Source organism: Bicyclus anynana, chromosome 19, assembly GCF_947172395.1.
Source record: "Bicyclus anynana chromosome 19, ilBicAnyn1.1, whole genome shotgun sequence".
NCBI classification, from domain to species: Eukaryota; Metazoa; Arthropoda; class Insecta; order Lepidoptera; family Nymphalidae; genus Bicyclus; species Bicyclus anynana.
In genome coordinates, this window is record NC_069101.1 from 5,266,445 (window position 1) to 5,292,417 (window position 25,973).

At 40.2% G+C, this 25,973-nt stretch overlaps 4 protein-coding genes across 5 annotated transcripts; 2 read left to right on the plus strand and 2 right to left on the minus strand.

Annotated features, from left to right (window-relative positions):
* The first annotated feature begins 169 nt into the window (after positions 1-169).
* Positions 170-7,995, plus strand: LOC112045268 (carboxypeptidase B-like). Its single transcript, XM_024081382.2, has 7 exons — positions 170-455; positions 959-1,110; positions 1,990-2,150; positions 2,896-3,021; positions 3,884-3,980; positions 6,926-7,072; positions 7,711-7,995. The coding sequence occupies exons 1-7, from the start codon at positions 170-172 to the stop codon at positions 7,993-7,995; spliced, it is 1,254 nt and encodes a 417-aa protein (XP_023937150.2).
* Positions 7,996-8,861: 866 nt separating this feature from the next.
* Positions 8,862-10,297, minus strand: LOC128199163 (uncharacterized). Of its 2 annotated transcripts, none has more exons than XM_052887407.1 (2): positions 9,703-10,297; positions 8,862-9,159 (listed from the first exon to the last, which is right to left on the minus strand). In XM_052887407.1, exons 1-2 carry the CDS (start codon positions 10,250-10,252, stop codon positions 8,969-8,971), a joined length of 741 nt encoding a protein of 246 aa, XP_052743367.1. In that variant the 5' UTR covers positions 10,253-10,297; the 3' UTR covers positions 8,862-8,968. The 2 variants fall into 2 exon arrangements, with proteins under 2 accessions (XP_052743367.1, XP_052743368.1); XM_052887408.1 differs by having other exon boundaries at positions 9,629-10,297.
* Positions 10,298-12,214: 1,917 nt separating this feature from the next.
* Positions 12,215-14,485, minus strand: LOC128199186 (uncharacterized). The gene is made up of 2 exons (XM_052887589.1): positions 12,451-14,485; positions 12,215-12,353 (listed from the first exon to the last, which is right to left on the minus strand). The coding sequence occupies exon 1, from the start codon at positions 14,483-14,485 to the stop codon at positions 12,626-12,628; it is 1,860 nt and encodes a 619-aa protein (XP_052743549.1). The 3' UTR covers positions 12,215-12,353; positions 12,451-12,625.
* Positions 14,486-17,453: 2,968 nt separating this feature from the next.
* Positions 17,454-24,541, plus strand: LOC128199161 (carboxypeptidase B-like). The gene is made up of 7 exons (XM_052887401.1): positions 17,454-17,631; positions 19,209-19,342; positions 19,966-20,126; positions 20,918-21,040; positions 21,921-22,026; positions 23,080-23,226; positions 24,046-24,541. The coding sequence occupies exons 1-7, from the start codon at positions 17,481-17,483 to the stop codon at positions 24,316-24,318; spliced, it is 1,095 nt and encodes a 364-aa protein (XP_052743361.1). The 5' UTR covers positions 17,454-17,480; the 3' UTR covers positions 24,319-24,541.
* The last annotated feature ends 1,432 nt before the right edge of the window (positions 24,542-25,973 follow it).

Consider the following 25,973-nt stretch of genomic DNA (forward strand, 5'->3'; position numbering starts at 1 on the left):
TTGGTAACAACATGATTTAAATGCATTATAAACCTTCGTCTCAACATGTTTTATAAAATATTTTATTTGTTTCTTCATTCACACCAGTAACTAAAAACGACTTCAGAATGCTTAATCTAAAGAAATAATCTATAAATAACCAATTTACTAACAGCAAACAGCAAACATAATGAAAACAAACGATGAATCCCAAAGTTTATCTATCTATCACATCCTCAAAGATGATGAATCGATTGAATCGAATGCGTGCCTCATCATCGATGAAAGTTACGAACGGTTACTATATGATGTTGGCATACAATATCATGAAACTACCCCCGAAATTAAACACGTGCAAGTCAACAGACCTAAATGTTTGGACAATCTACTAGTCAAACCATATTCCGAAGATATTCAATTAAAAGAATCCTTTAAAACTATCATACCAAAAGACAACCAGGAAAACTTAAAATATGGTTAGTAAGAGCCAGAGTATGATATAACCTCTGCCTCTGATTCCGAACGATGTGGGTTCGAATCCGGTCCGGGGCATAAACTTCCAACTTTTCAGTTGTGTGCATTTTAAGAAATTAAATATCAAGTGTCTCAAACGGTGAAGGAAAAACAGCGTGAGGAAACCTGCATATGTGAAGTCTGCCAATCCGAATGGGGCCAACATGGTGGATTACTCTGACAGGAGACTCGTGCTCATTAGTGAGTCAAATGTGGATTGTTAATGCTGATGATGATATCGTTATGACCAAGACGCATATGCTGACCTGCTGATGTCCTCAAGTTTTCCTAAACCGAAGGTTGCCTAAATCGAAGAAATCGCTACTTAGCGATAAGGCCGACTTTTGTATGCTGATCTCTTCTTAATATGTTTTTATTTCACTTGTATTTGTCTTTGTGGTGTGCAAATAAAGAATATATATCTATTTATCTAAATATCGCTATATCTTTTTGGATCTAATTACAGGATCTAAAAAAGAAGGTGAGCCTCGAATGGACTGGAATGAATATCACCGTTTAAATGTAATCCATGACTTCTTAGAAGAGCTTGATTCAGACTACCCCTCTATATGCACTGTTGGTGTTATCGGTACTTCTCTGGAGGACAGAGAGTTGAAGGTACTCTATGCATTCCTATTGTTCTAATTAATATATTCAAAAACAGTGCGGAGACACCGTTAAGCAGTCAATCAAACAGGCTAATTCACTAACTTTGACATATGTTAGTTGACATTATAAGAAATTAGGATTATATGTGAACCCTTTGTGGACATAATGCAGGAGGTAGTTAAAATTTCTCAGTTGATATGTTATTTAATTTAATAGGTTAGGTAAAGACCAAATAACTGAATAGGCCTGCTGATCATTAATATCTGATAGACTGCCTATGTATATGCCTGTAGGGTGTGTATGGTGACAGAATACACCATACACACCCTAAAGAATTACACCCTAAATCCGCAAATCTCAATTATAGAAGCAAGCTAGATAAGCTATATCCACTTCCCTATATGATAGAAACCTTTGTCATTATTGTCAGCCTATTAAAAAAAACCTACTACAGGGCCTTATAGAAGAGAAAATAAATGAAGTTTTGACCCACCACGCTGCTCCAATGCAGGTTGCCGAACTTAGGGTGACACTGTTAAATTCACTGACAATCACTATCAGATATTAAGCACAATGCGGTCTCTGTAGTGGTCCATTAAAATAGGTCAATAATGTTGAGTACTAGAGTAATACATTTCTCGTGATTTGTCAAAATATTTGACAGATTCTAAAGGTGTCAAACAGTAACGCGAGTGACCCAGCAGTGTGGAAGGACGCTGGGATACATGCTCATGAGTGGATAGCACCTGCCGTAGGTGGCTACGGCAGGTGCTTTATATACAGTAGCGAGCTAGGACTAAGCTATATATCCACTCTCGTATAAGTTAGAGGTCTCTGTAAAGTGGACTATTAAAATAGGCAGATATTGAGTGTAGTTAATTCTAACAGATTCTGAAGGTGTCAAACAGTAACGCCAGTAACCCAGCAGTGTGGATGGACGCCGGGATACATGCTCGCGAGTGGATAGCACCAGCAGTAGCAACCTACGTCGCGAACCATATTGTACGCAACTTCACAAACTTGCCATCGAGCATCACCAATAAGGATTGGTAATTTTATGATCTATACTAGTAGGAAACCAGGTAGAGTTTGTCTGAGAAAGTACAAACGCATGCTTAGTATGCATGTATTTGGACAATACACTCATCGCTGTCTAGCCCAAAAGTATAAGCATAGCTTGTGTAGCATTGTGTAGAAGTCAAGGTCACCATGCTGTGCTGACGTTATTATAAACACATTGAATTATGATTTATGACCAGCGCCAACAAGACCAGCGAATTGTACATGTCTCTAACATGATCTGTAGATATGTGAAAGACATATCTCGTGAAGAGAACGTGACATATTGTGGACCAATAGCGGTAGAACCGAAAATATCGCTCTCCCTTTTTCTTGTGATGGGACGAAAGAGAATGCGCTATTTTCGATGCCGCTCGTATTGGTCGACAATATGTATTTTGATTTTCACGAAATATATGCGTATATGCACGTCTTGGGTCTAGCATTATAACGTGTTGCTCAGTTAACTCGTAGCTGATGGTTTTCTACTTAATTATTTTTATTCTATATGGTGTTTTTTATGTGTTTAACCATGCTTTTAGAACCAGGTTCAATATTGCTTGCTTGTAATAAGCATTACATACCGAACAAGCACTACTAATAAAGTCTAAAATAGTAATTCACCAAAACATAATTACAATTCACAAATTATAAATAAGCATTTTAATTATTCAGATAATTACGCTCACTGTATTAACGCATCGCCTGTTAAGCTGTCCTGTATCCAATTTATAGGTATTTTCACCCAGTCGTGAACCCCGACGGGTATGAACACTCGCATACAGGCGACCGGATGTGGAGGAAAAATAGAGCACGACACAAGGGTGTGTGTGTGGGCGTTGACCTTAATAGGAACTTCAGGTATAGCCACTTTTCTTATAACAAGCTTTTGTTTAATTGCCTCTGTTAGATGTGTGGCAGTGGCGTAGCTATCCAGGGGTTAGGCCCCCCGAGCTTGTGGGCCCCAGGGCTCTCAAGCTGAAAAATTTCTCCCGTTTTCAAAATAAATATAACAAGTTGCAATACGACTTTAATCATGGCAGCTAAAATAAACCCTTTAATCATTTCTATTTCCTTTTATTGTCTTTTTGTTTTGTTGTCCAATGCCTACATCAAGTATTAATTGTAATTTATGTCGTTACTGTTTAATATTATTATTATTATCTGCCTAATGAAAAATACCTGATGACTTAACATTTTAAAAATATCTTCTGTATATTCAATATTTTTCAAAACAACCTAACCAGTTAAGATAGTAGAGGGGCCCCATTTTTTTATTTGCACTAGGGCCCTTGGTTACCTAGCTACGCCACTGATGTGTGGGTGAAATCTGGGAAGTGAGAACGACTTCCATTCTTTGGCACACTTGCATATTTTTGGTGAAAATGCAATAATTTATACATGCTACAATAAAGTTGATGATGAAGTCAAAAAGTAACTATAGGGACTCTTAAAGAACTCATCGAATTTAGACATTATTTTTATTGGATTAAAGTAATTATTAGATTAATAGGATTAGGAAGTAGCAGTTTTTTAAAGGAAGATTGTTGTTCAAAATATATTTTTAAATATTAATTAATATTATGTAGTTCACTAATTGTCCCCAAGTGAAAAGTTTCTGGGTTCGATTACCCGAGACATTTTATAGGTATTTTTTTTAATTAACTGTAAAATAAACGAGTACTATTCTAGTTAGCTATTTATAAATGAAAATATTTTTTAGTTATTGTTGGGGAGGTAAAGAGTCGTCTGGAAACCCCTCAAATACATTCTATAGAGGACCTGAACCATTTTCAGAACCTGAATCAAGAGCTATAAGGGTATGGTAACTGCTTATTCATATATGATGAAAAATAGGCCTATCTGTTTCGCTTTTAAGTAAAATATATTACTAGTAAAGTGAAGGACCATCGTACAGAAAGCGTCACTCGTCGCGGCAACCTCGCCTACTCTGCTAAGAGTGGACGATTAAGAAGAATAAGAAAATATTTACTTCTATAAAAAAATGAGGACCCATCACGACCTGCTGTTCTTTATTTTTCTGATTGTGTAAGTGCCGTAGGCTCCTAAAAGGGACCTCAGCGGCGTCACCAGGGGTGGTTGATCTGTTGGTGACTTTGGTTCTTCTACGGATCTCTTTAGTTCTGATTCGATCATACAATTCTTAATTCTAAATTTCAGCCAAATCGGTTCAGTGGTTGCGGCATCAAAAAGTAACAAACATCATTACAAACATACAAACTTTCGCGTTTATAACATTAGTAAGAAGTAGGATTCTCAGGTGTGGAGGTTTCCTCACGATATTTTTCCTTCACCGTTTGAGACACGTGATATTTAATTTCTAAAAATGCACTTGTAATTTCTTCTGCATACCTGAGAATTCTCTTAATTCTCTATGTGTGTGAAGTCTGCCAATCCGCATTTGGCCAGCGTGGAGGACTAAGGCCTCTCCCCTCTCCTCCCTCTTTTTTTTATTCTCTACAAGTTAGCCCTTGCCTACAATCTAATCTAAGATGAAAGCGGGCTAACTTAGGAGTAGAATGAAATCCACACCCCTTTCGGTTTCTACACGACATCGTACCGGAACGCTAAATCGCTTGGCGGTACGTCTTTATCGGTAGGGTAACTAGCCACGGCCGAAGCCTCCCACCAGCCATACTTTCACCAATTAAGAAAACCTCAATCGGCCCAGCCGGGGTTCAAACCCAGGACCTCCGTCTTGTAAATCCACCGCGCATACCACTGCGCCACGGAGGCCGTCATTATGAGAAGAGACTCGTGCTCAATAGTGAGCCGAATATGGTATCAATGATGATGATACAGACATTCGAACAGAAATTTATTGGTGTTTTCCTCGATCATTTTCCATGGCTACAAAACAAATAAAGGCATGCAGCAAATAATACCATTACACAGTTTAATGTAAAGCTGTAATGTACTGTAGATACCGGGATCGTGACATCGGCACTGCACGAGGAGATTAAACTGCAAACAGGTTTTAGTAGTAAATCAATTTCACTGCAGCGATTTTATACCGCTATGTTCAGTTTAATTGTTTTATCGTGTAATTGTGCGTCCATTTTTTGTTTATTGCCCATGTTATAACCAAATATGATTGAATATGAATAACTAAGTCCTCATGGTGAGCCGTGGCAGCCCAGTGAATATGGCTTCAACCTGATTCGAAGGGCGTAGGTTTGAATCCGGTCCGGGGCATGCACCTAAAATTATTCTGTTACTTGCAGACGCTCGACTTCGTCCGCGTGGAATTCAGTATTTCACAAATCGCGCGGTAACCATTGATTTTTCCGGGATGAAAAGCAGCATTTGTGTTAATCCAGAGTAAAATCTATTTCCATTCCAAATTTTAACCAAATGGCTTCAGTGGTCGCAGCGTAAAAGAGGAACAAACATACTTACACACTTACACACAAACTTTCGTTTTTATAATATTAGTGTGAAGTGTGATGTGCATTTTAAGAAAAATATATATCACGTGTTAACGGTGAAGGTAAAAAATATTTAGGAAACATGCATACCTGAGAATTTTCTGAATTCAGTCTGCCAATCCGCATTGTCTAGGCTAGTGTGGTGGACTATTTAGCCTAATTCTTCTCACGACTCGTGCTCAACAGTGAGCTGCATATGGGTTTTTAATGATGATGTTGATGAAATAAGCCCTCATTACCTTACTAAGGCGCGTTGTGGGTACAGTAGCTAGGACCACGAAAGACCCGTTTAGATACTCGTGAACACTAATTTGTAAGCATTGCCAACTCTGTGGAGTTTCCACTAGGAATAGGTATCTGAGCACCTAGTGGGAGTTTGAGACTGTTACTATCGCGTTAACATAAACGCGAATTTCTAAGGAATTGAAACAGCGCCACCTAGTGGCACTACTGCACAACTGTTTCAATTCCATATAAAATCGTGTTTACGTTAACGCGATAGTAACAGTATGAAAATGTTGAAAACTCCCACTAGGCACACTGGTGGTTTGGACTTACCTTTTAGCTGCCTTTTGGTTTAAATGGGTAGTCGAATTTCAGTAGAGGTAAAGATTGTGGTATTATAGATAATCTCGGGATCTAGTGAATCGATTTTGAAAATTATTTTACCACTAGAAAGCCACATTTTTTTTGAGTGCATATAATAATTCCCCCCTTGTATATGTCCCCATATTCTCACGGGAATAGACACTACGCGAGTGAAACTGCGGCGTCGGCTAGTATACTTAAGATTAGTTGATTCCCAGACCAGCACGGCTATTCTCTAACGATGTTTTGTATAACTCGAAAGTGCGAGTTTCGAATTCACCGCTATCTTTCATTTCATTCTATAGTATCATGTTAAACAGAGAGAGATAGAGGTGAATTTGAAACTAGCACTTGCGAGCCGTGATAGCCCAGTGGATATGACCTCTGCCTCCGATTCCGGAGGGTGTGGGTTCGAATTCGATCCGGGGCATGCACCTCCAACTTTTCAGTTGTGTGCATTTTAAGAAATTAAATATCACGTGTCTCAATCGGTGAAGGAAAACATCGTGAGGAAACCTGCATACCAGAGAATTATCTTAATTCTCTGCGTGTGTGAAGTCTGCCAATCCGCATTGGCATGGATGCGTGATGGACTATTGGCCTAACCCCTCTCATTCTGAGAGGAGACTCGAGCTCAGCAGTGAGCCGAATATAGGTTGATGACGACTTGCGAGTTATAAAAATATCTTTACAGAATAGCCTAGCAGAAATGTGTTTGATTTTTTCAGGACTTTATTCTAAACTCCGAAATTCCATTCAAAGTTTACATCACGCTGCACAGTTACGGTCAAGTGATTCTTTTTCCTTACGCCTCTAAGGACGAGCCGTGTCCTGACTACGTAAGATTACTTGAAGGGGCGACTGTCATGTCTAAGGTAAGGTACTATAATATAAGGAAAACATGTAAAAACCCATTTTTAAATACAAACTTCTGGGCTTGTAGAGAACGTTTCAGTGTTGGGGGATGAAAATTTAAACCCTTCGATGCCGGTAGGATGGTAACTAGCTACAGGTCGAAGCCTCCCACCACCTCAATTGGCACAGCCGAGGATCAAACCAAAAACCTCCGTCTGGTAACTCCACCACGCATATCATTGCGCCACGGAGGCCGTCAAGAAAACCTTGTCTTACCCTGATTACGACGGCCTCCGTGGCGCAGTGGTATGCGCCGTGGATATACAAGACGGAGGTCCTGGGTTCGATCCCCGGCTGGGCAGATTGAGATTTTCTTAATTTGTCCAGGTCTGGCTGGTGGGAGGCTTCGGCCGAGGCTAGTTACCACCCTACCGGCTAAGACGTACCGTCAAGCGATTTAGCGTTCCGGTACGATGCCGTGTAGAAACCGAAAGGGGTGTGGATTTTCATCCTCCTCCTAACAAGTTAACCCGCTTCCATCTTAGACTGCATCATCACTTACCATCAGGTGAGATTGTAGTCAAGGGCTAACTTGTAAAGAATAAAAAAAAAAAAGATTTAAAACCTTGTGCATACTCCTGGTCATTCTTTGTTACAGGCTATCCACGATACTAATGGAAACACATATAAAGTGGGAGTATCAAGGGATGTAATGTACGGGGCGGCTGGTACAAGCAACGACTGGAGTTACGGCGTAGCTGGCATACCTTACTGCTACCTTATAGAGCTTAGGAGCAAAAAACACAAATTCATGTTACCTAAAGACGAAATAGAAGAAACTGGCAATGAAATATTGAACTGTGTTAAGGCTTTGATGGAGTTTATAGATGGGAAGGAGCGTGTGTCAATAGCAGACAATTGTAAGGATGATTCGACGAATTGAGAACTGGGAAAATTGGTAATAATTACACTAATATTATAAAGGCGAAAGTTTGTGTGCAAGTGTGTAAGTATGTTTGTTCCTCTTTTACGCTGCGGCTACTGAAGCGATTTGGCTGAAATTTGGAATGAAAATAGATTTTGCTCTGGATTAACACATAGGCTACTTTTCATACCGTAAAAATCCATGGTTCCCGCGGGATTTGTAAAAAACTGAATTCCACGCGGGCGTCCGCTAGTATGACATAAACGACTAGTTATTACAAGTGGTCGATATTACTATTTAATTTTACTACTTTTTGTAGGGTAATATAAGGCTTATAGTTTCGCTATGTCCGTCCGTCCTTCCGCGGTTTAGCGCAGAGACTATTAATTACTACTAGAAAGCTGTAAATTAGCATAAGTATGTACATTAAAAATGTGAACAAAGTCGTACAATAAAATCTTGAAAAATATTTTTTTACGGTACATGATTTTTTTTTACTCGTTAATTTCATAGTGTGGGATATCGTTCGATAGGTCTTTAAAAATTATGACACGTCACGTGACGTCACATCAGCCAAATATAAATCCATCTTTATAGTCTGTTTAATTTATAATACGAGTAGGTCCTTACAATGTTAGGATGATAAAGAAGAGGTCCATTTTGAATTAAACTTTAATCTTTCAAACCTGGTCAAAAAAAAAGTACGTACCCATAGAAAATAGATAAAACACTAAAGCTAGCGCTATTTATATGTATATAGTATAGTCAAGAAGTCTTCAACCTGCGAATATTCGTTAGAAAGCAAGGAAAATTAAAAACGATAGCCCATTTAACGCGGAACAAAATTTTGTAAGATACTCTTTCTAGAATAGCTAACCCTTAACACATTAAAACATCTTCTTCTCTTCTTCTTTATTCTGGGCCGTTTCCGCACTTAGCCATTTGATTGGCCGTTGTGCGTGGGTCCCTCCGGTGTAGGTTCCCGCTGGATTTATTCCATCCAGCCGAGCTCGCTCCAGAAGCTTAGCAGGCCGCCCAGGTCGCCGATAGCCTCATGGAGTGTCGCTGAGGAGCCAATGTAGGTTGCTCGTTGTTCCGTTACGCCTCTGCAACTGAGCATAACGTGTAGCGGTGTCTCGTCCTCCTCCATGCAGGCTCTGCACAGAGGACTGTCTGTCATACCTAGAATTGAAAGGTGTTTGTTTAGTGGGCAATGACCTGTTATGAGGCCAACTACTGTTCTCAACTTATCTCGTGGAAGGTTTATAAGTTTCTTTGTTAACCTTGGGTCGGGGCTTGGAAGTGCCTCCTTTGTATGTCTACATGTGGTTATACTGCCCCATAGTTCAGCGTGGGTTCTGATGGTTTGTTTGTGCAACCATGTTTTGTATTCACTGAATGGTATGGGTACTATTGGTTCGGGTCCTACTACCTTCAGTGTCGTGGCGCGACGCGCCAGTTCGTCAGCCGCTTCATTACCTAAAATTCCGCTGTGTCCCTTTATCCATCTTAAGATGACTGTGTTATTTGTTGCAAGTTTTGTTAGGGCCTTGTGACAGTCCAGCAGTAGTTTTGACGTGGTCGAATGTTTTGCCAGTGCTTTTAGTACTGCCTGACTATCGCTAAGTATATTAATGTTAAAATTTGTTACCTGTCTGTTGGTCACGGCAACAGCCGCAGTTGTGATGCCGACGCATTCTGCCTGGAAGACTGAGTTGTGCTTACCAAGCGCTTGTGCAATCCGTATATTGAGGTCTTGGCAGTAGACTCCTGCTCCAGTACCTGTGACTGTCTTTGACCCATCCGTGTACACATCTAGGGTGTCAGGGTTTGTGTAGCAGTTACTAGCTTCTTCTGTATTGATTTTGTATGTTTTGTCCATCACGAATTGTTTTTGTGTTTTATCACATATCCACTCCATACATGGGTTTATTTGTATTCCCTCTTTTAAGATGTTGGTGTGGGCTGTGTTTGTGTGTTTCCACAGTCCGCATGTTTTTAGTCTGAGAGCTGTAAGCGTTGCTTCCTCTTTTATATGGAGATGTAATGGAGGAATTCCTAGTATTACCTCCATTGCAGCTGTCGGTGTTGTGCACATACTGCCCGTTATGGATAGCAGTGCTTGTCTTTGGAATTTTTGAAGTTCCTGTTGAGTTGTCGTTTGGATCACTTTTGGCCACCAGACTATAGATGCATATGTCATTGAGCTTCTTACAACTGTAAGGTATAGCCACTTCATTATGTGCGGTTTTAGTCCCCATGTTTTGCCTATCATGCGTTTGCACTGACATAGGATGATTGTAGATTTCTGAATTTTCGTTTCAATATGTTTTTTCCAGTTCAACTGTTGATCTAGTGTTACCCCTAAGTATTTTACCTCTGTGGTTAGCTTTAGGGTTACTTTGAATAAAGTCGGTGTTTTTGGAAAGTTTGGTTTTCTTTTATGTGTGAACAGAATAAGTTCTGTTTTTCTGGGGTTAACAGATAGTTCGTTAAGTGTACACCATTTTTCTATCTGTTTGAGTGCATCTTGCATTATTCCACTTAGGGTGTTTTCATGTTTTCCTCCTATAAGTATTGTTAGGTCGTCAGCGTACCCTATTGTGAGGAAGCCATTGTTGTTCAGTTTGCTGATTAGTTCATTTACCACCAGGTTCCATAGGAGTGGGGATAGTACTCCTCCTTGAGGGCATCCTCTGGCAGCAATGGCTTGAGTTTTACCATTTATGTTTATTTGTATCGCCCTGAGTGATAAAAGGGAATTTATCCATTTTCTTATTGTTAGAGGTACATTATGCCGTTCAAGGGACTTTTCTATACTGTTGAACGTGGTTTTGTCGAAAGCACCTTCTATGTCTATGAAGGCTCCTAGTGTTGATAATTTATTTTCCATGTTGTGTTCTATTTTGTTTACCACTGAGTGTAGGGCTGTTTCTGTGGATTTGCTGGTACTGTAAGCATGTTGGTTCGGGTGTAGGGGGGTGTTACTCAGTACCCCATCCCGTAAAAATCTGTCTACTAACCTTTCCAGGGTTTTTAGCAAGAAGGATGTTAGGCTGATTGGTCTGAAAGCTTTCGGATCAGTGTAATCTGATTTACCTGGTTTTGGTAGGAGGATTACTTTCACATCTCTCCATAGTTTTGGTATATATCTGTAAGCTATGCAGGCTCTGTATATTTCTGCTAGCCATGGTGTTAGCCATTCCAAACCCCATTGTAAAAGGGCCGGAAAGATGTCATCCGTGCCTGGTGATTTGAAGGGGTGGAACGTGTTTATTGCCCACTGTATTCTGTTATGTGTGACTATCTTGTTGGCGAGTTCCCTGTCTGATTCTACTGGGTTGTAGGTTTCATTTATGTTTGTCCAGTCTGCAGAGTCTAGTATTTTGCATCCTGGGAAGTGTGTTTCTAGAAGAGTCTCACTTACTTCTTTGTCGTTTTTTGTGTAACTACCATCGGCTTTCTTTAGGGAGCCTATTATGAGGGCGTTGTCTTTTGCAAGGATTTTCCTTACTCTGTTAGCTTTCTCACATGATTCTATGTTTGAGCAGAACCGGCGCCACATTTTTGTGTCCTTCTGCCTTATTGTTTTATTGTAACTGTACTGGTGATCTTTGAAAGTATCCCAGTCTTCATCCTTCCTGGTGTTCTTAGCTTTGTTAAACAGTCGTCTAAGATTATGTCGCTTCCTTTCAAGGTCGGGGCTCCACCATGCATGCATTGGTTTCTGTTTTGTTGTGCAGGTCTTTATGGGACAGGCTTTTATGTAGCATGACGTGATGACATTAGTTATGCTTGTCACGTTGTTGTCTATTTGATTTGTTGTCTCGATTGTAGTGTTATGGAGTTCGCTCTCATTCCCATAGTTGCTATGGAGTAGTGTTTTATATAGTTTCCTGTTTGTTTTCCTTGGATTTCTCCGTGGTGTGTCCTGTGCCGTGGTCAAGTTCAATTCGAAATGGATGCGTTGATGATCACATAAGGTGAGATCATCAGATACATGCCAGTTTCTTATTTGATCCATTACACCGTTAGACGCCAGAGTTATGTCTACTATTGTTTGGGAACGGCTCGTGATAAACGTTGGTTTCGAGCCTTTATTTAAAACTACAAGATTAGTTGTTAATAGATATGTTACAAGTTGCTCACCTCTTTTGTTGTTTTCGTTGCATCCCCATAGGGTGTGATGTGCGTTGCTGTCTACTCCAATTATGAGGTCAGTGTTTTCGTCCTCACAGTATTTTATGAGGTCCGTCATCTCTTTTGGTGGTATATGTTCTTCTATGGGTAGATATAACGATGCCAAGACTAGTGGTCTTGTCCTAGCACCGGTTTGTTGTCCTATGCCACTTTGTATTCTTATTGTTGTTATGTCTCTGAAACAGAATTGTGTTAGCATTGTCGCTGTGATACAGCGAGGTATATAAATACAAGTTCTCGGTGGAGTTTGTTTACTGTCATAAAGAAACTTACCGTTGCAGTTGCCAAAACCACATATGCGGTTTCCTCTGACCCACGGCTCTTGGATCAGCACTATGGTTTGGGCCCCCTCCTCCAGTTGTTTGCGTAGAGTAGCCGTTGCAAGGATCTTATGCTGGAGGTTGGCCTGTACTATGTCTACATTACTGAAGATGGATATTGATGGAGTTTATGCGTCCCGGGGGACACATTTCTCCAGTAATGTATACAGCGGAGCTGAGTCCGCCATGTCGTCGTCGTCTGAATCAGTTGCGTCTGTGCCTGATGCCCTTTCCCATTTCAACCCCTCTAGAGTGGGTGTGATACTTGGTCCGGGGCGCGTCTCTTCCCATTGCATCCCACTTGTTGATGGTGTGATGCTTGGTTCGGGACGCGTTCCTTCCCAATTCATCCCACTTGTTGAGGGAGCGGTACTTGGTCCAGGGCACGTCGTATCGCTGTCATGTCCGTCCTGTACAGAGTCCGGTAGTTTTTCACAAACTGTCTGTGTGATTGTCTTCGCGGCTGCGTCTGTCTCAGTATTGTCCTGTTTTGTGGAGGTAGCTTGACTGGGCGGCATATCACTAAGTTCTTCGCCAACAAAGAACTTGAGATATATCGTCCCAGTGGAATAGGCTACCCTCCTGTCGTTGTCCAAAATGGTGTCGATCTTTTCCTGGGGTATTCCTAGTATTAGGAACACACCTGGAAGTCTCCCTGTCGACCTTTTGAAATTATGTAGGGTCCAGCTGCCGATATCATACTTCGGGTTCTGCCGTAGGAGGATCCTGTGAAGTTTGCCGATCTCTCCCCGGTAGTTGGGCACGTATAGTGCTCCTTTCACCCTCTTCGTGATTTCGCGCTGGTTTATTATTTTAATTTCGAAGCCCTCCCTTCGCGAATTCAGCCTTGGTAAGACCGCGTTCAACCATTGAAGGGCTTGGTCGTCTTCACACCACATTTTCAGGACGCCTTCACTGAGGAAGGCTTTTCCTGAGAAGGTGGGTGCATGGGTTAGAGGAACTCCAGGAATTGGATCTCTAAGGCAAGCCTCGAAAACCTCCTCCTGGATTTGCTCTTGCAGAGTCATCGCCTCTGTCTGCGTCATGTCAGCCCTAGGAACGAGGGTGATTGCGACACTCAGATGTTGTTGGGTCGCGCCTGCGTAACTCTCCCTCGTTCTGGTCTGTCCGATTGTCTTGGTTCTTTTTGTCTGGCCCCTTGGTGAAATGGAGTCATCTAGCCTGCCCCGTTTAAGACTGGGCTGGCTATTTGACGGGTTGGGGTTTCTGTCCTCGTCAGCCCCACCACCGCTCCGCCCTCTCCAGTGTTTGTTGCACCGGGGTGCGACGGGGTGTTGCTGACGTTGGCCAGAGGTGTTTGCGCATGTAGCGTCCAATGTTGGTTTGGCAGGCTCCGCCGGAAGGTTTTCGCCGGAGATTTTCTGGACTACAGCAGTGCTGCGGCTTGTGCCTGGGCGTGGGACGACAGTCTCCGCGGGGGGCAGCCGCTGTTGTGCAGACTGCCCGCCGCTTTGTCCGTACAAGCCCCCCGTCTGGGCCTTGCCTGTCACTGTTGTAGTCCTTTCTGTCTTCGACGTCTGCCCGCTTAGGCGTGTGCCTGAAGGGGATGCAGTCTGTAAGTCCGTCTTGTTTCTCTTCCTTTTAGGTTTTTTCCGCTTGTGCTTGGATTCTACGTTGGCCCAAGCGGATTTTATATCTGGTGGAGGGACGGCCATCGCGACTGAAGTCATAGTTATATCGGAGTCCTTGTTAGCTGTGGTCGGGCATGGTTGCAAGTCGGGTGCTGTCAGGGTAGTTGGGTTAGTGGTGGGTTCGTTTTTTGCTTGGTCATCTGTCCTTTTTACATAGCCGAGTCGTTGGTTGCGCAATGCGCAAGGCGGGTTCTCGCCCCCCCCAGAATACGCAGGGCGGACTGTAGCCACACCCCCGTCCGGTAATCCAGTGACCGGCGGTGTCGCTACAGCGGAGGATTGTCCGTTTCCGGTACCCCCCTGGGGTAGTAATTGTCTCTTTGAATCCGTCTTCATGGTTTAGTCGTATGTGTAGTTTGTAGAGTGTAGTGTGAGCAGTGAATGTATAGTTGGGGACGTATAAAGGGTAGGAAGTGGCTGGGTAAGGGTTTAGGTTCCTAACTAAGGGATCAAGGGATAAGGTTTTGGGCACCCTGCCAGAGTTGGGTGTGTCCTCTGGCCTGACCGTTCTGGATCAGTCTTTTAGAGGTGATTTAGACCTCTTGGCCACTGGTTGCCTTGGTGTTGTCAGGTTATTAACCGCCGCCTGGGGTTCGGCGTTGACCCTTTTACAGCAGGTATGGTCACTCCTGCAAACCCTCCTCCTTTTGCATCCGGGCTTGGGACCGGCATAGGCGGAGTTCGTTAAAACATTAAAACATGTAATAGGCCCAGATTATTTTAATGGTTCACTGCAGTGAAAATTCAAAATACGCCTACGTAATACGTCTTTTACTGAATTTGATTTGTGAATGAGCTATCGTTTTTAATTTTCTTTGCACTGTAACAAATAATATATATAAATAGTGCTAGCTTTAGTGTTTTATCTAACTGTACAAATGTAGCATGTCATCAACCCATATTCGGCTCACTGCTGAGCTCGAGTCTCCTCTCAGAATGAGAGGGGTTAGGCCGATAGTCCACCACGCTGGCCCAATGCGGATTGGCAGACTTCACACACGATGTTTTCCTTCACCGATTGAGACACGTGATATTTAATTTCTTAAAATGCACACAACTGAAAAGTTGGAGGTGCATGCCCCGGACCGGATTCGAACCCACACCCTCCGGAATCGGAGGCAGAGGTCATATCCACTGGGCTATCACGTATCTCAAATGTAGCATATTATGTGTAAATTCTGAGATAAAATACGAGCACCACAATGTGTTGTTGCACCGGTTTATTCTAATGCTAATATACGATAGTCCGTCATAATAATATGGCATGCTTGAAAGCGATCACATTCGTTACAGCGCGGGACGCTGTTTGCTTTGGATTTAGCGATGCGATGCTTTACTGATGCTAATGCGCGGTTTAGCGCTCTATGAATTATGCCGAAATTCTGTAATTTTGACTGGACTTGAAAGTTATTTTGATTATTGTTTTAATGCTGTATGTTATCTATACTAATATTATAAAGCTGAAGAGTTTGTTTGCTTGAACGCGCTAATCTCAGGAACTACTGGTCCGATTTGAAAAATTCTTTCAGTGTTTGATAGCCTATTTATCGAGGAAGGCTATAAGCCTATAATATCCCAGTTTTGTACGGGAACGGGAACCACGCGGGTGAAACCGCACGGCGTTAGCTTTAATAATTTCACAAGTTACCTTTAATAATAAAATTTAACTGGTTAGTTGGTAAGTGATTGTGGTAGAAAAACAATGAATATCTAATGAAATCTGGTGGACTTCTCTTACGCCAGCGAAGATGCTGTTCTAAGTCATCGATATTATTTACGTAATTAGTAAATTGTAGATTCCAATCTGTTGGGTATTTTCTTTTGATAAGTGTACGATTTTTTTTAAGTAACCAACGAGGGAAATGGTTTATATAAATTTAATCAAAAATTTAATCAATTAATATTAGCCGGTTGCAATTTAACTAGGCAACCTATTTTCAATGTAAATAATTTTCATCAGTTATTTTATTCCTAAAAATTAAATAACAGATGAGGGTAGGTGCATATTTCTTATGCCAGATCTCGTATTATCTAAAAGTATCGTTTGAAGGCATAGATAGAACCTTTGTAGTAAAATTATGAAATAGATTGTATATTATTATTTATTTTTGTTCTATAAAAGTGCCAATGTCTAAGTTAATGAAATAATTTTGGCAATCTGTCATATCTAAATTTCAAGTGATTTTTTCTTTACATAAAAATGTTAAAATAAATTATTTTTATTAATAAAATATAAATAAAATTCTGTAAACGGTCAAAGTGGCACCGACCCGTAAAATCAAACAAGTTTGGGAAATAAGATTTACTGATGAGTCGCAGAGATATTTTGTTAAAACGTTGGATACCTTGGGAGGTATATGTTACTTTCGCCCTTTTTTTATCCGGTTTTGTAACTCAAAAGGAAAAATACGGAACCCTTATAATTAAAATCACTTTGTTGTCCGTCTGTCTGTCTATTCAGAGTCTCGGTAACTCTCGCAGACGATAGAGAACGATATATCCTGTTATTGGTACATATTTGTCTTTATCTCTTCTCGGAATGTGTCGTGCGCTCTTGCAGCTTGTCTTCATTCATTATCAACCCATATTCGGCTCACTGCTGAGCTCGAATCTCCTCTCAGAATGGAGGGGTTATCAGGGAATCAGAGAGGTTAGGCCATTAGTCCACCACGCTGGCCAAATGCGGATTGGCAGACTTCACACACGCAGAGAATTAAGAAAATTCTCCGGTGTGCAGGTTTCCTCACGATGTTTTTTCTTTACCGTTTGAGACACGTGATATTAAATTTCTTAAAGCTTGTCTTCATCACCATGTCGACAACATAGATGATTACTAATGACTCGCAGAAATGTTTTGTTAAAACGTTGGATAAAGGTACCTCAAGAGGTATGTTTTCTGTTTATATTTAACTTTGGCCCTTGTTTTATCCGGTTTCGTACCCCGAAACGGAAAAATACGCAACCCTTACAATTAATAAGTGGGAGACCTTACGTCTCCCAGTCGATTTCATTTCATTCAATATATAAAGCTATTAGAGAGTATGTTTGTTTGATTGAACGCGCTAATCTCAGAATCTAATAGTCCGATTTGAAAAATTCTTTCAGTGTTAGGTAGCCCATTTATCGAGGAAGGCTATAGACTATATATTATACCCGTATTCATACGGGAACGAGACCTACGCGGGTGAATCCGCGCGGCGTCAACTGGTCTAGGAACACGATAGTCACGCACAAAAGCAGCTAAGGATACGACCGGTCATAACGCTGTCAATTTAATGGTACAGAAATTTTGATTCCAGCAATCAACATTTGGAAAGAGGAAGCCAGCACAATGGACGTCATGGTGGAAGGTCCACGCTCCGCTCAAGTGGCAGGGATGCTGCACGAGCGAGACATACCATACTCCATAGCCATCGGCGATGTAGATCCCATGATCGCGAGGGAACAGGGCAACAGCTTCAAAAAGCAAAAAAGTAACTTGAGTTAGTATTTTTATTAAAGGTGCTGATGGACTTGATTATTCACTTGTAATGAGCATTCGTGCGAATGTTACATCATAGAAAAATTCGAGTACATTCTGACGAACAATTTTTTTTTTTATTTTTAATATTCGGCTCACTGCTGAGCTCCAGTCTCCTCTCAGAATGAGAAGGGTTAAGCCAATAGTCCACCATGCTGGCCCAATGCGATTGGCAGACTTCATACACTCAGAGAATTAAGAAAATTATCTGGTATGCAGGTTTCCTCACGATGTTTTCCTTCACCGTTTGAGACACGTGATATTTAATTTCTTATGAGGTGCATGCTCTGGGCCGGATTAGAACCCACACCCTCCGGAATCGAAGGCAGAGGTCATATCCACTGGGCTAAGTCCTTACTGATAGATAATGTATATGTTTTTAACGTATATTACTCAGTTAATATAAGGTTTGTAGGTATACTTATCGATATCTACCATTGTCTTACGTCATACTGATCTCATCATATCTTATCTTAGATCTATTGTAAGCTTTCACGAGACTATAAGATTCACCCATAAGTCATGATGATATGATGTAGCGTGACCCCCACAAAGAGTTACAGACTTGCAGTTTTGACTGTGCAGTTGTACCTGTACAAACTGTTCAGTTAAATCTTCCGTTTGTAGTGTCCGTCAGTTTTAACTGTACAGTTTTGTCTAATGGTTTTTAATTTATTTATTAAATGCGCAGTTAAACTGATTGCAAAGTTCGGGTAAGTCCAGCAGCGCTATTCTATATCGATGTTATTAAAACTGGACAATGTGAGTTTCGAACTCCTCTCATTCTCTCTTTGACTAACATAAAACTAAAGATAGGGAGAGATAGAAATGATTGAAGATAGAAATGAATTTCAAGCTTACACTGTCAAGTTATAAAAACATCGTTACATAATAGCGTTAAGGTAGCATTCCGTTCTTGGCGACCGCGACCTGCGACCGGGTCCCGCGACCGCGACCTACGACCGCGACCGGGTCGTATGACCTACTGCTCAGTATGAGTTTATATGGAGTACTAAACAAATCCCGAGACCGTGTCGTGCGACCGCCTTTGTTTAGTGCTCCATAAAAACTAAGCAGTGGGTCGCACGACCCGGTCGCGGTCCAGCGCCATCTAGAATGTATACTTATAATACGAATTCATTTTGTGCATGGAAGATATTTTGAAAATTTTTGCTGGGGGCCATATAATCGATACTCAAGCTAAACATTTTTTTTTTCGATTTTTTTTCTGTCTGTCTGTCCGTGTTTTATGTTATTCGGGCATCACGCTGACACTACTGAATGAATTCAAATAAATTGGCACGATTTAAGAACATAATACGGAGGTTATAGGATACTTTTTATTGCGAAAATAAAATGAGAAGAGGGTGAAATAGGGGTTGATAGTTTGTGTGGAAAGTCCTTCATTTTTAGAGTTACAGTTTTAAAAATTTGTTCATAAATCATGAAAAAATACGAAATATAATGTAAGTCAAAAGTTTTTTTCGGTTTGTTCGCTAGTTGTATGATGTAGATATAAGTAAGTATGTGTACCTACAGATTGTAAGATGGATTGGAAGGGCTACTACCGATTGGATGTGATATATTCATTTATGGATGACCTCGCCGCTTCGTACCCATACTTGTGCACTGTGTGTGTCATCGGCCACTCCGCTGAAGGTAGAGAAATAAAGGTGAGTTTTACCCAACTTCCGCGAAACCAAAAGTACGTGTTATAGTTTTGGTCTATGTAAGTTTTTATTACATATCTTGCACCTTAGCTCATGCTGCTGACCACATTTTGAAAAATAAGACAATCGATTATGATCACTGCACACAGCATTTGAATTTAAAAGTTTTATATTAATTTTTAGAGGACATGTTTTTTATTTCAAGAATTTCTAAAATATGAAAATATCTTATCTTACTAATATGAACAATACAAATTCACCGCAAAAAGTTATCCGAATTTAGCGAATTTAAACAAAATATTTTTTTTTTTCTGTTGCTTAATTATTAATAGTTATACAACTTAACAGTATATTATATCGTTCCGACGCTCAGAAATTTTTATTTCCTGGTAACTCATTTAGCTACCAGAATCAAGAATTTTCGTAAATAAAAGAGTTGATCGTATCATCGAGGTGAAGCTACTCACGAAAAATTAATTTAAAAGCAATCAGTTGTAAAAAATGTTCTATGGATCCCGGACCCATTTATATTTATAAATAAACCTAGTTATCTAATCTACTAAATCTAATTATTAGTAACTGCAAATTTAGTATTCTGGGCTCCTCTGTATATTATTCTGCACTAGATGTTGAAGATATCAAACGGTGGCAGTGACAACGAAGGCGTTTGGATCGATGGATCAATTCACCCCCGCGAGTGGATCAGTACAGCCGTGGTGACGTACCTCGCGGACCATCTCGTCAGGAACTACCACCAGCTACCAGAGTCTGTGACTAATAAAGATTGGTAAGTGTCTGAGGCGTGATAGCCCAGTGTATATACCCTCTGCCTTCGATTAGCAAGGCGTAAGTTCGAATCCAGTCCGGGGCATGCATCTCCACCTTTTTAGTTATGTGCACTTTAAGAAATTAGATATCGCGCGTCTCAAACGGTGAAGGAAAACATCGTGAGAAAACCTACATATCTGAGAATTTTCTTGATTCTCTACGTGTGTGAAGTCTGCCAATTCACATTTAACCAGCGTGGTAGACTAAGGCCTATAACCCCTCTCATTATGAGAGGAGACTCGTGCTCAAAAGTGAGCGGAATATGGGTTATTGATGTTACGTTGATGTTAAAAATAACTACCTACCCCAAGAACGCATTACAAGCTCATAATAAAAGACGCCCTGCGGTTTCCCGGTAGCGCCCGTTCCCGTGGGAGTACGGGCATAAAACATAGCCTATTACACCTACAAACACATACTTTATCTCTTTATAATATTACTAGCGGACGCCCGCGACTTCGTCCGCATGAAATTTAGTTTTTCACAAATCACATGGATTTTTCCGGGATAAAAAAGTAGCCTATGTGTTAATCCAGACCATAATACCCAATTTCAGCTAATTCGGTTCAGTAGTAGTGGCGTTAAAAAGTAAGAAACATCCAAAAATCCATACAAACTTTCGCGTTTATAATATTAGTATGAAGTAGGAAAAGATATAAAAATGTGCTTGCTCTTATTAAGAACCTTATGCACACCACTGGCTATAAAGTCACACACTCAGTTGTTGTGATTGTCGGTAAATTGTTTAAGGTACATACTCCCGGTGCTGAACCCCGACGGTTACGAGTACACGCACACACACGACCGCATGTGGCGTAAAAACAGAGCGCGCTACGGAGAGTGTGTGGGTGTTGACTTAAATAGAAATTTCAGGTAAGTACGTTTCGCATATACAACATATACGTTTTGGCAGTAGCTAGTTACCACTCTACCAGCAAAGACGTACCGCCAAGCGAGTTGGCGTTCCGGTACGATGTCGTGTAGAAACCGTAGGGTTGTGATTTTCATCCTCCTCGGCAATCCTCGGCATTTGCCTAAAAAAACGCACACACTTCACTAAAATGACAAGCGTATCAAAATGTCATCATATGGAAAACAAAGATGCAAATTAATTTTCAGAAAGTGTGTTTTCCTCGCACTTGTGTATACGTCGTACGACATACGTGCGCTTTGATACAGCCTCTTGCTTCCTTACTATAGCTCTCGCCTTTGGCTCGAGCTGCAATAACGCCTCGGCTGTAATTTTTTACCGCACTTTTATCATAATGTACTATTTTATTTCAAGGTAAAAATAAAATTCGACGATTTTCGCTCGGTCTCCGAAATTTTGTAACATTATCCCACTAATATTATACAGGCAAAAGTTTGTGTGTAAGTTTATGTTTGTGTAAGTGTTTGTTCCTCCTTTGTGCTGTGGCTACAGAAGCGATTTGGCTGAAATTTGGAATGTAAATAGATTTTACTCTGGATGTACACATAGGCTACTTTTCATCCCGGAAAATCCATGGTCCCGGGGATGGGATGGGAATTGTGAAAAACTGAATACCACGCGGACGAAGTCGCGGGCGTCCGCTAGTTGTTTATACGTTCTTATTCTATAGAAGAAACTTACCGTCGTATGTTAGCTGAGTTAAGGCACCTACTACGAGTATCATATATTTTGTGCTCTTTGGTGTAAATATAATAAAACTTTTAAATTCAATTTCTATATTGAAATATAGTAACTTTAATAATAACTTATTGAAATTTTCAGTTACGGCTGGGGTGAAAAGGGCGAGGAAGGCTCATCGGAGGACCCCGGCAATATATTTTTTAGGGGGCCCGAGCCGTTTTCGGAACCGGAAACAGCGGCTGTCAAAGTAAGGGCGCTTTCGAAAATTTTCAATATCTAGACATCCTTATATCTACAATAATTGTGTTCACTATATTGCATATTAATCATAAATAAATAAATAAAAATAAATAGATAAGTAAAAATAAATAAATAATTAAAAATAAATTATAATAAATCTTGTTGTCCTGTCTAAATAAATAAAAAAATACATAACCACTGGATGGATCAACGAAGCAGTTGACATTATCCGAAACAGTTGAAATTATCCTTAATATACTAATACTTAATAATAATAATAATAATAAAATTAAACACTTATTTAATATTAACATACATATACACACATTTAATATTTACATTAGGTATGTTAAACAAAGTTATTTTTTTAATTACAAGGATCCCTCGTAGGGTATAGGCCTCCCCCAGTTCCTTGCGTAAGTATCTAAGCAAGTCTGTCTGTTACCTTTTCACAGCTAACCTACTGAGCCGATTTGAATGCAATTTAGTATAGACATAAATATGACCGTGGAACAGAACATACGCTATTTTTATCCCAGAATAATCCACGGTTCCCGCGGGATTTGAAAGATAACAGAATATCACGCGAATAAAGTCGCAAGCGGCCGCGTATATTATTCTATCCTACTAATATTATAAACGCGAAAGTTTGTATGGATGTTTGGATGTGTGTTTGGATGTTTGTTACTCTTTAACGCCGCTATTACTGAAGCGATTTGGCTAAAATTTGGAATGGAAATGGATTTTTCTCTGGATTAACACAACATAGGCTACTTTTTAACCCGTAAAAATCCATGGTTTCCCGAGATTTGCGAATACAGATGATTTTGATGATATGAATGTTTGTTACTCTTCAACGCCTCGACTACTTAACCGAAGTAGCTGAAATTTGGTATTGAGATATATAATAGCATGGATTAACACATAGGCTACTTTTTATCTCGGAAAAATCCATGGTTCCCGAGGGATTTGTGAAAAACTAAATTCCACGCGGACGAAGTCGCGGGCGTCCGCTAGTATTTAATAAATATTTAATTTGATTATGCTTGTATGTTTTCAGCGTGTTATCCTTGAATCGGGGACTAATTTCAAAGTGTTCCTATCGCTGCATAGTTACGGAGAAGTGATTATATTCCCATGGGGCTATACGGGCGACCCGTGTCCCGATTATGTGAGACTACTCGAAGGGGGCACTTGTATAGCTAAGGTAAGCATTCTTTTTTTATTTATTAAAATCTAAAAAATTGAGTTTATCATCACATAGCTTCTATAAGAACTTCTGATGGCACTGCTATTTCAGGCGCCTTGAAAATAAATATATAAAAGTGGTGAAGACTCCATACAGAACGATTTCTTCCGGGTTACCTTTTAATACTTTTTACTAAAACCCATTCATTAATGTAGTGAATATATATGTTAAGGTATATCAGAAACCGGAGTTTGTATCAAGCGGTTTTTTTTCTTCACTTCTTCACTTCACTGTTTGAATCACGTGATATTTAATTTCTTAAAATGCACACAACTGAAAAGTTGGAGGTGCATGCCCCGGACCGGATTCGAATACACACCCTCCGGAAGTTGTTAACAATTCCGATTTTATGAATCACTCAATTTTAAATAGCACAAACACTCCTCATTATCATCATATCAGCCGATGGACGTCCACTGCAGGACATAGGCCTTTTGTAGGGACTTCCAAGAATCACGATACTGAGCCACCTGCATCCAGCGAATCCCTGCGACTCGCTTGATGTCGTCAGTCCACCTGGTGGGGGGTCGACCAACACTGCGCTTTCGTCCATCGGCTCTTTGAACTATGTGCTCCGCCTATTGCCGCTTTAGCTTCGACCACCGACACTGAGCTACGTCAGTGACTTTGGTTCTTGTTGTTCTCGGATCCGCTCATTTTTGATTCGATCACGCAAAGATACTCCTAGATTAGCTCGTTCCGTTACCCGCTGTGAGACTCAGAGCCTTCTTATGAGGCCCATACTTAGTAGCACTAATATGTTAAAAAAATTCTCAGGCCATCTATGACACGAGTAAACGCACCTACAAAGTGGGCAGCACCAAAGACCTCATGTACTACGCGGCCGGGACCAGTACGGACTGGAGCTACGCCGTCGCCAGCATACCTTACTCCTATATGATCGAGCTCAGAGGAAAGGAGCACAGGTTCCTCCTGCCCAAAGAGGATATCGTGTCTACTGCAACTGAAGTTGTGACTGGCGTTTTGAGACTTATGGACTATGTGGATGGAAAACATCCGGAAACTCAATCTTGTGTCTGTCCGAAATGATATTATGAAACCAGTACCACCACTAGAAACTAGTTATTAAGGTCAGAAGAAGACAGAACTAAATGAATCTAGGCTGAATCAGTATTTTAAGGGTCGAGTACAAATTAAAATCCTTGAATGTGGATATCCTTAAATACACAATATATTTTGATAAAAATGTGTATATCAAAAATGGGACGATAATGTATTTAAACAAGCAAGCACACAAACAAAAAACAAAGCATAAAATGGTACTTCAAAATTTCAAAACCTTTGTGTGTGTAAAAAGTTATTCTAGTCACTGAACTATAACAAAAAACACAAGAGTTAATAAAATAAAATAATGTATTTTTTACAATAAATTCTATCGTAATAAATAAATAATTTTATTATTTCCGTTCCGTAGTCCACAAGAGTCCTTATAATTTCGCCGTGTTCGACTATTTTACTCGTTTATCTCGTAGTATGGGAAGATAGTCTCAAAATATAATCTGTCAAACAGTATTTTTCGATTTAGCGATCCATTTGTTAAATATTAAGGTTTAAAATGTCTTTGTATGTATATGTTTGTCCAAGCTAGAAATGGCTGGACCAGAAGAGGTATAGTTATTGAGCAACATATAGGTTACTTTTATCCCAGAATAATCCATGATTTTAATAAAATAATACCTGATATAAATAGCTACAAATAAAATAATATGCTAAACAGTAGGTACACCTTTCAGCTTTTGCCATAACTTTTTGACAATTTTTACACCCTTAATATCAACGGCTAAACCGATTTTGATGTCACATAACCATTGTTGGAAAACAAGTTCACAATTTAAAACAACCTCATTCAAATTGGTTCACCTTTTGCTACGACCACAAACGGAGAGCGGTCTTTTGTTTTTAATTCTTTACAAGTTAGCCCTTGACTACATTCTCACCTGGTGGTAAGTGATGATGAAATCTAAGATGGAAGTGAACTAACTTGTTAAGAGTAGAACCAAATCCATACCCTTTTTGATTTCTACAGGACATCGTACCGGAATGCTTAATCGCTTGGCAGTACGTCTTTGTCGGTAGGGTTATAACTAGCCTCGGCCGAAGCCTCCCACCAGCCAGACCTGGACAAATCAAGAAAAACGCAAACTTACAACACTGCTTTTTTGGGCTTAAAAATGATTATTAACAAAATTATAATTAAACAATCACATCCGTAATAAATTAATGCAAACACTCAAACAGTAATAAAAGTATGCAGCGTTTATTTTGTTCATTACGAACGTAAAGGCCATACGTTTCACTGCGGTCGCGAATAATATGGATGCAATCCAAAAATGTATCCTCACACCACGACATCAAACGAGCTCCAATACGAGAGGTTTATTGTTTCACATCACTGCTTGCCAAAAGTTTAATTTCGATAATATTTATTTTACAAATTTTCGATACCCGTTTTATTTATGTGTGACCCATTTAATAGCGATGGCGTTTAGAGGACGTGCGTTGTGATATGGTGGCAGTGAGCGACGCAGTGTTTACTGACGCTTTTTGATGAATTTTCGCGGTGTACTAGTAATCTCAGTTGCATATGGCTTGAAACAAGGCATACGAGTCGTGGACAACGCCTGTGTTGACCAGACATTTGTTATTTTACAGTATGTTCCGTAATCTATACTAATATTATTAAG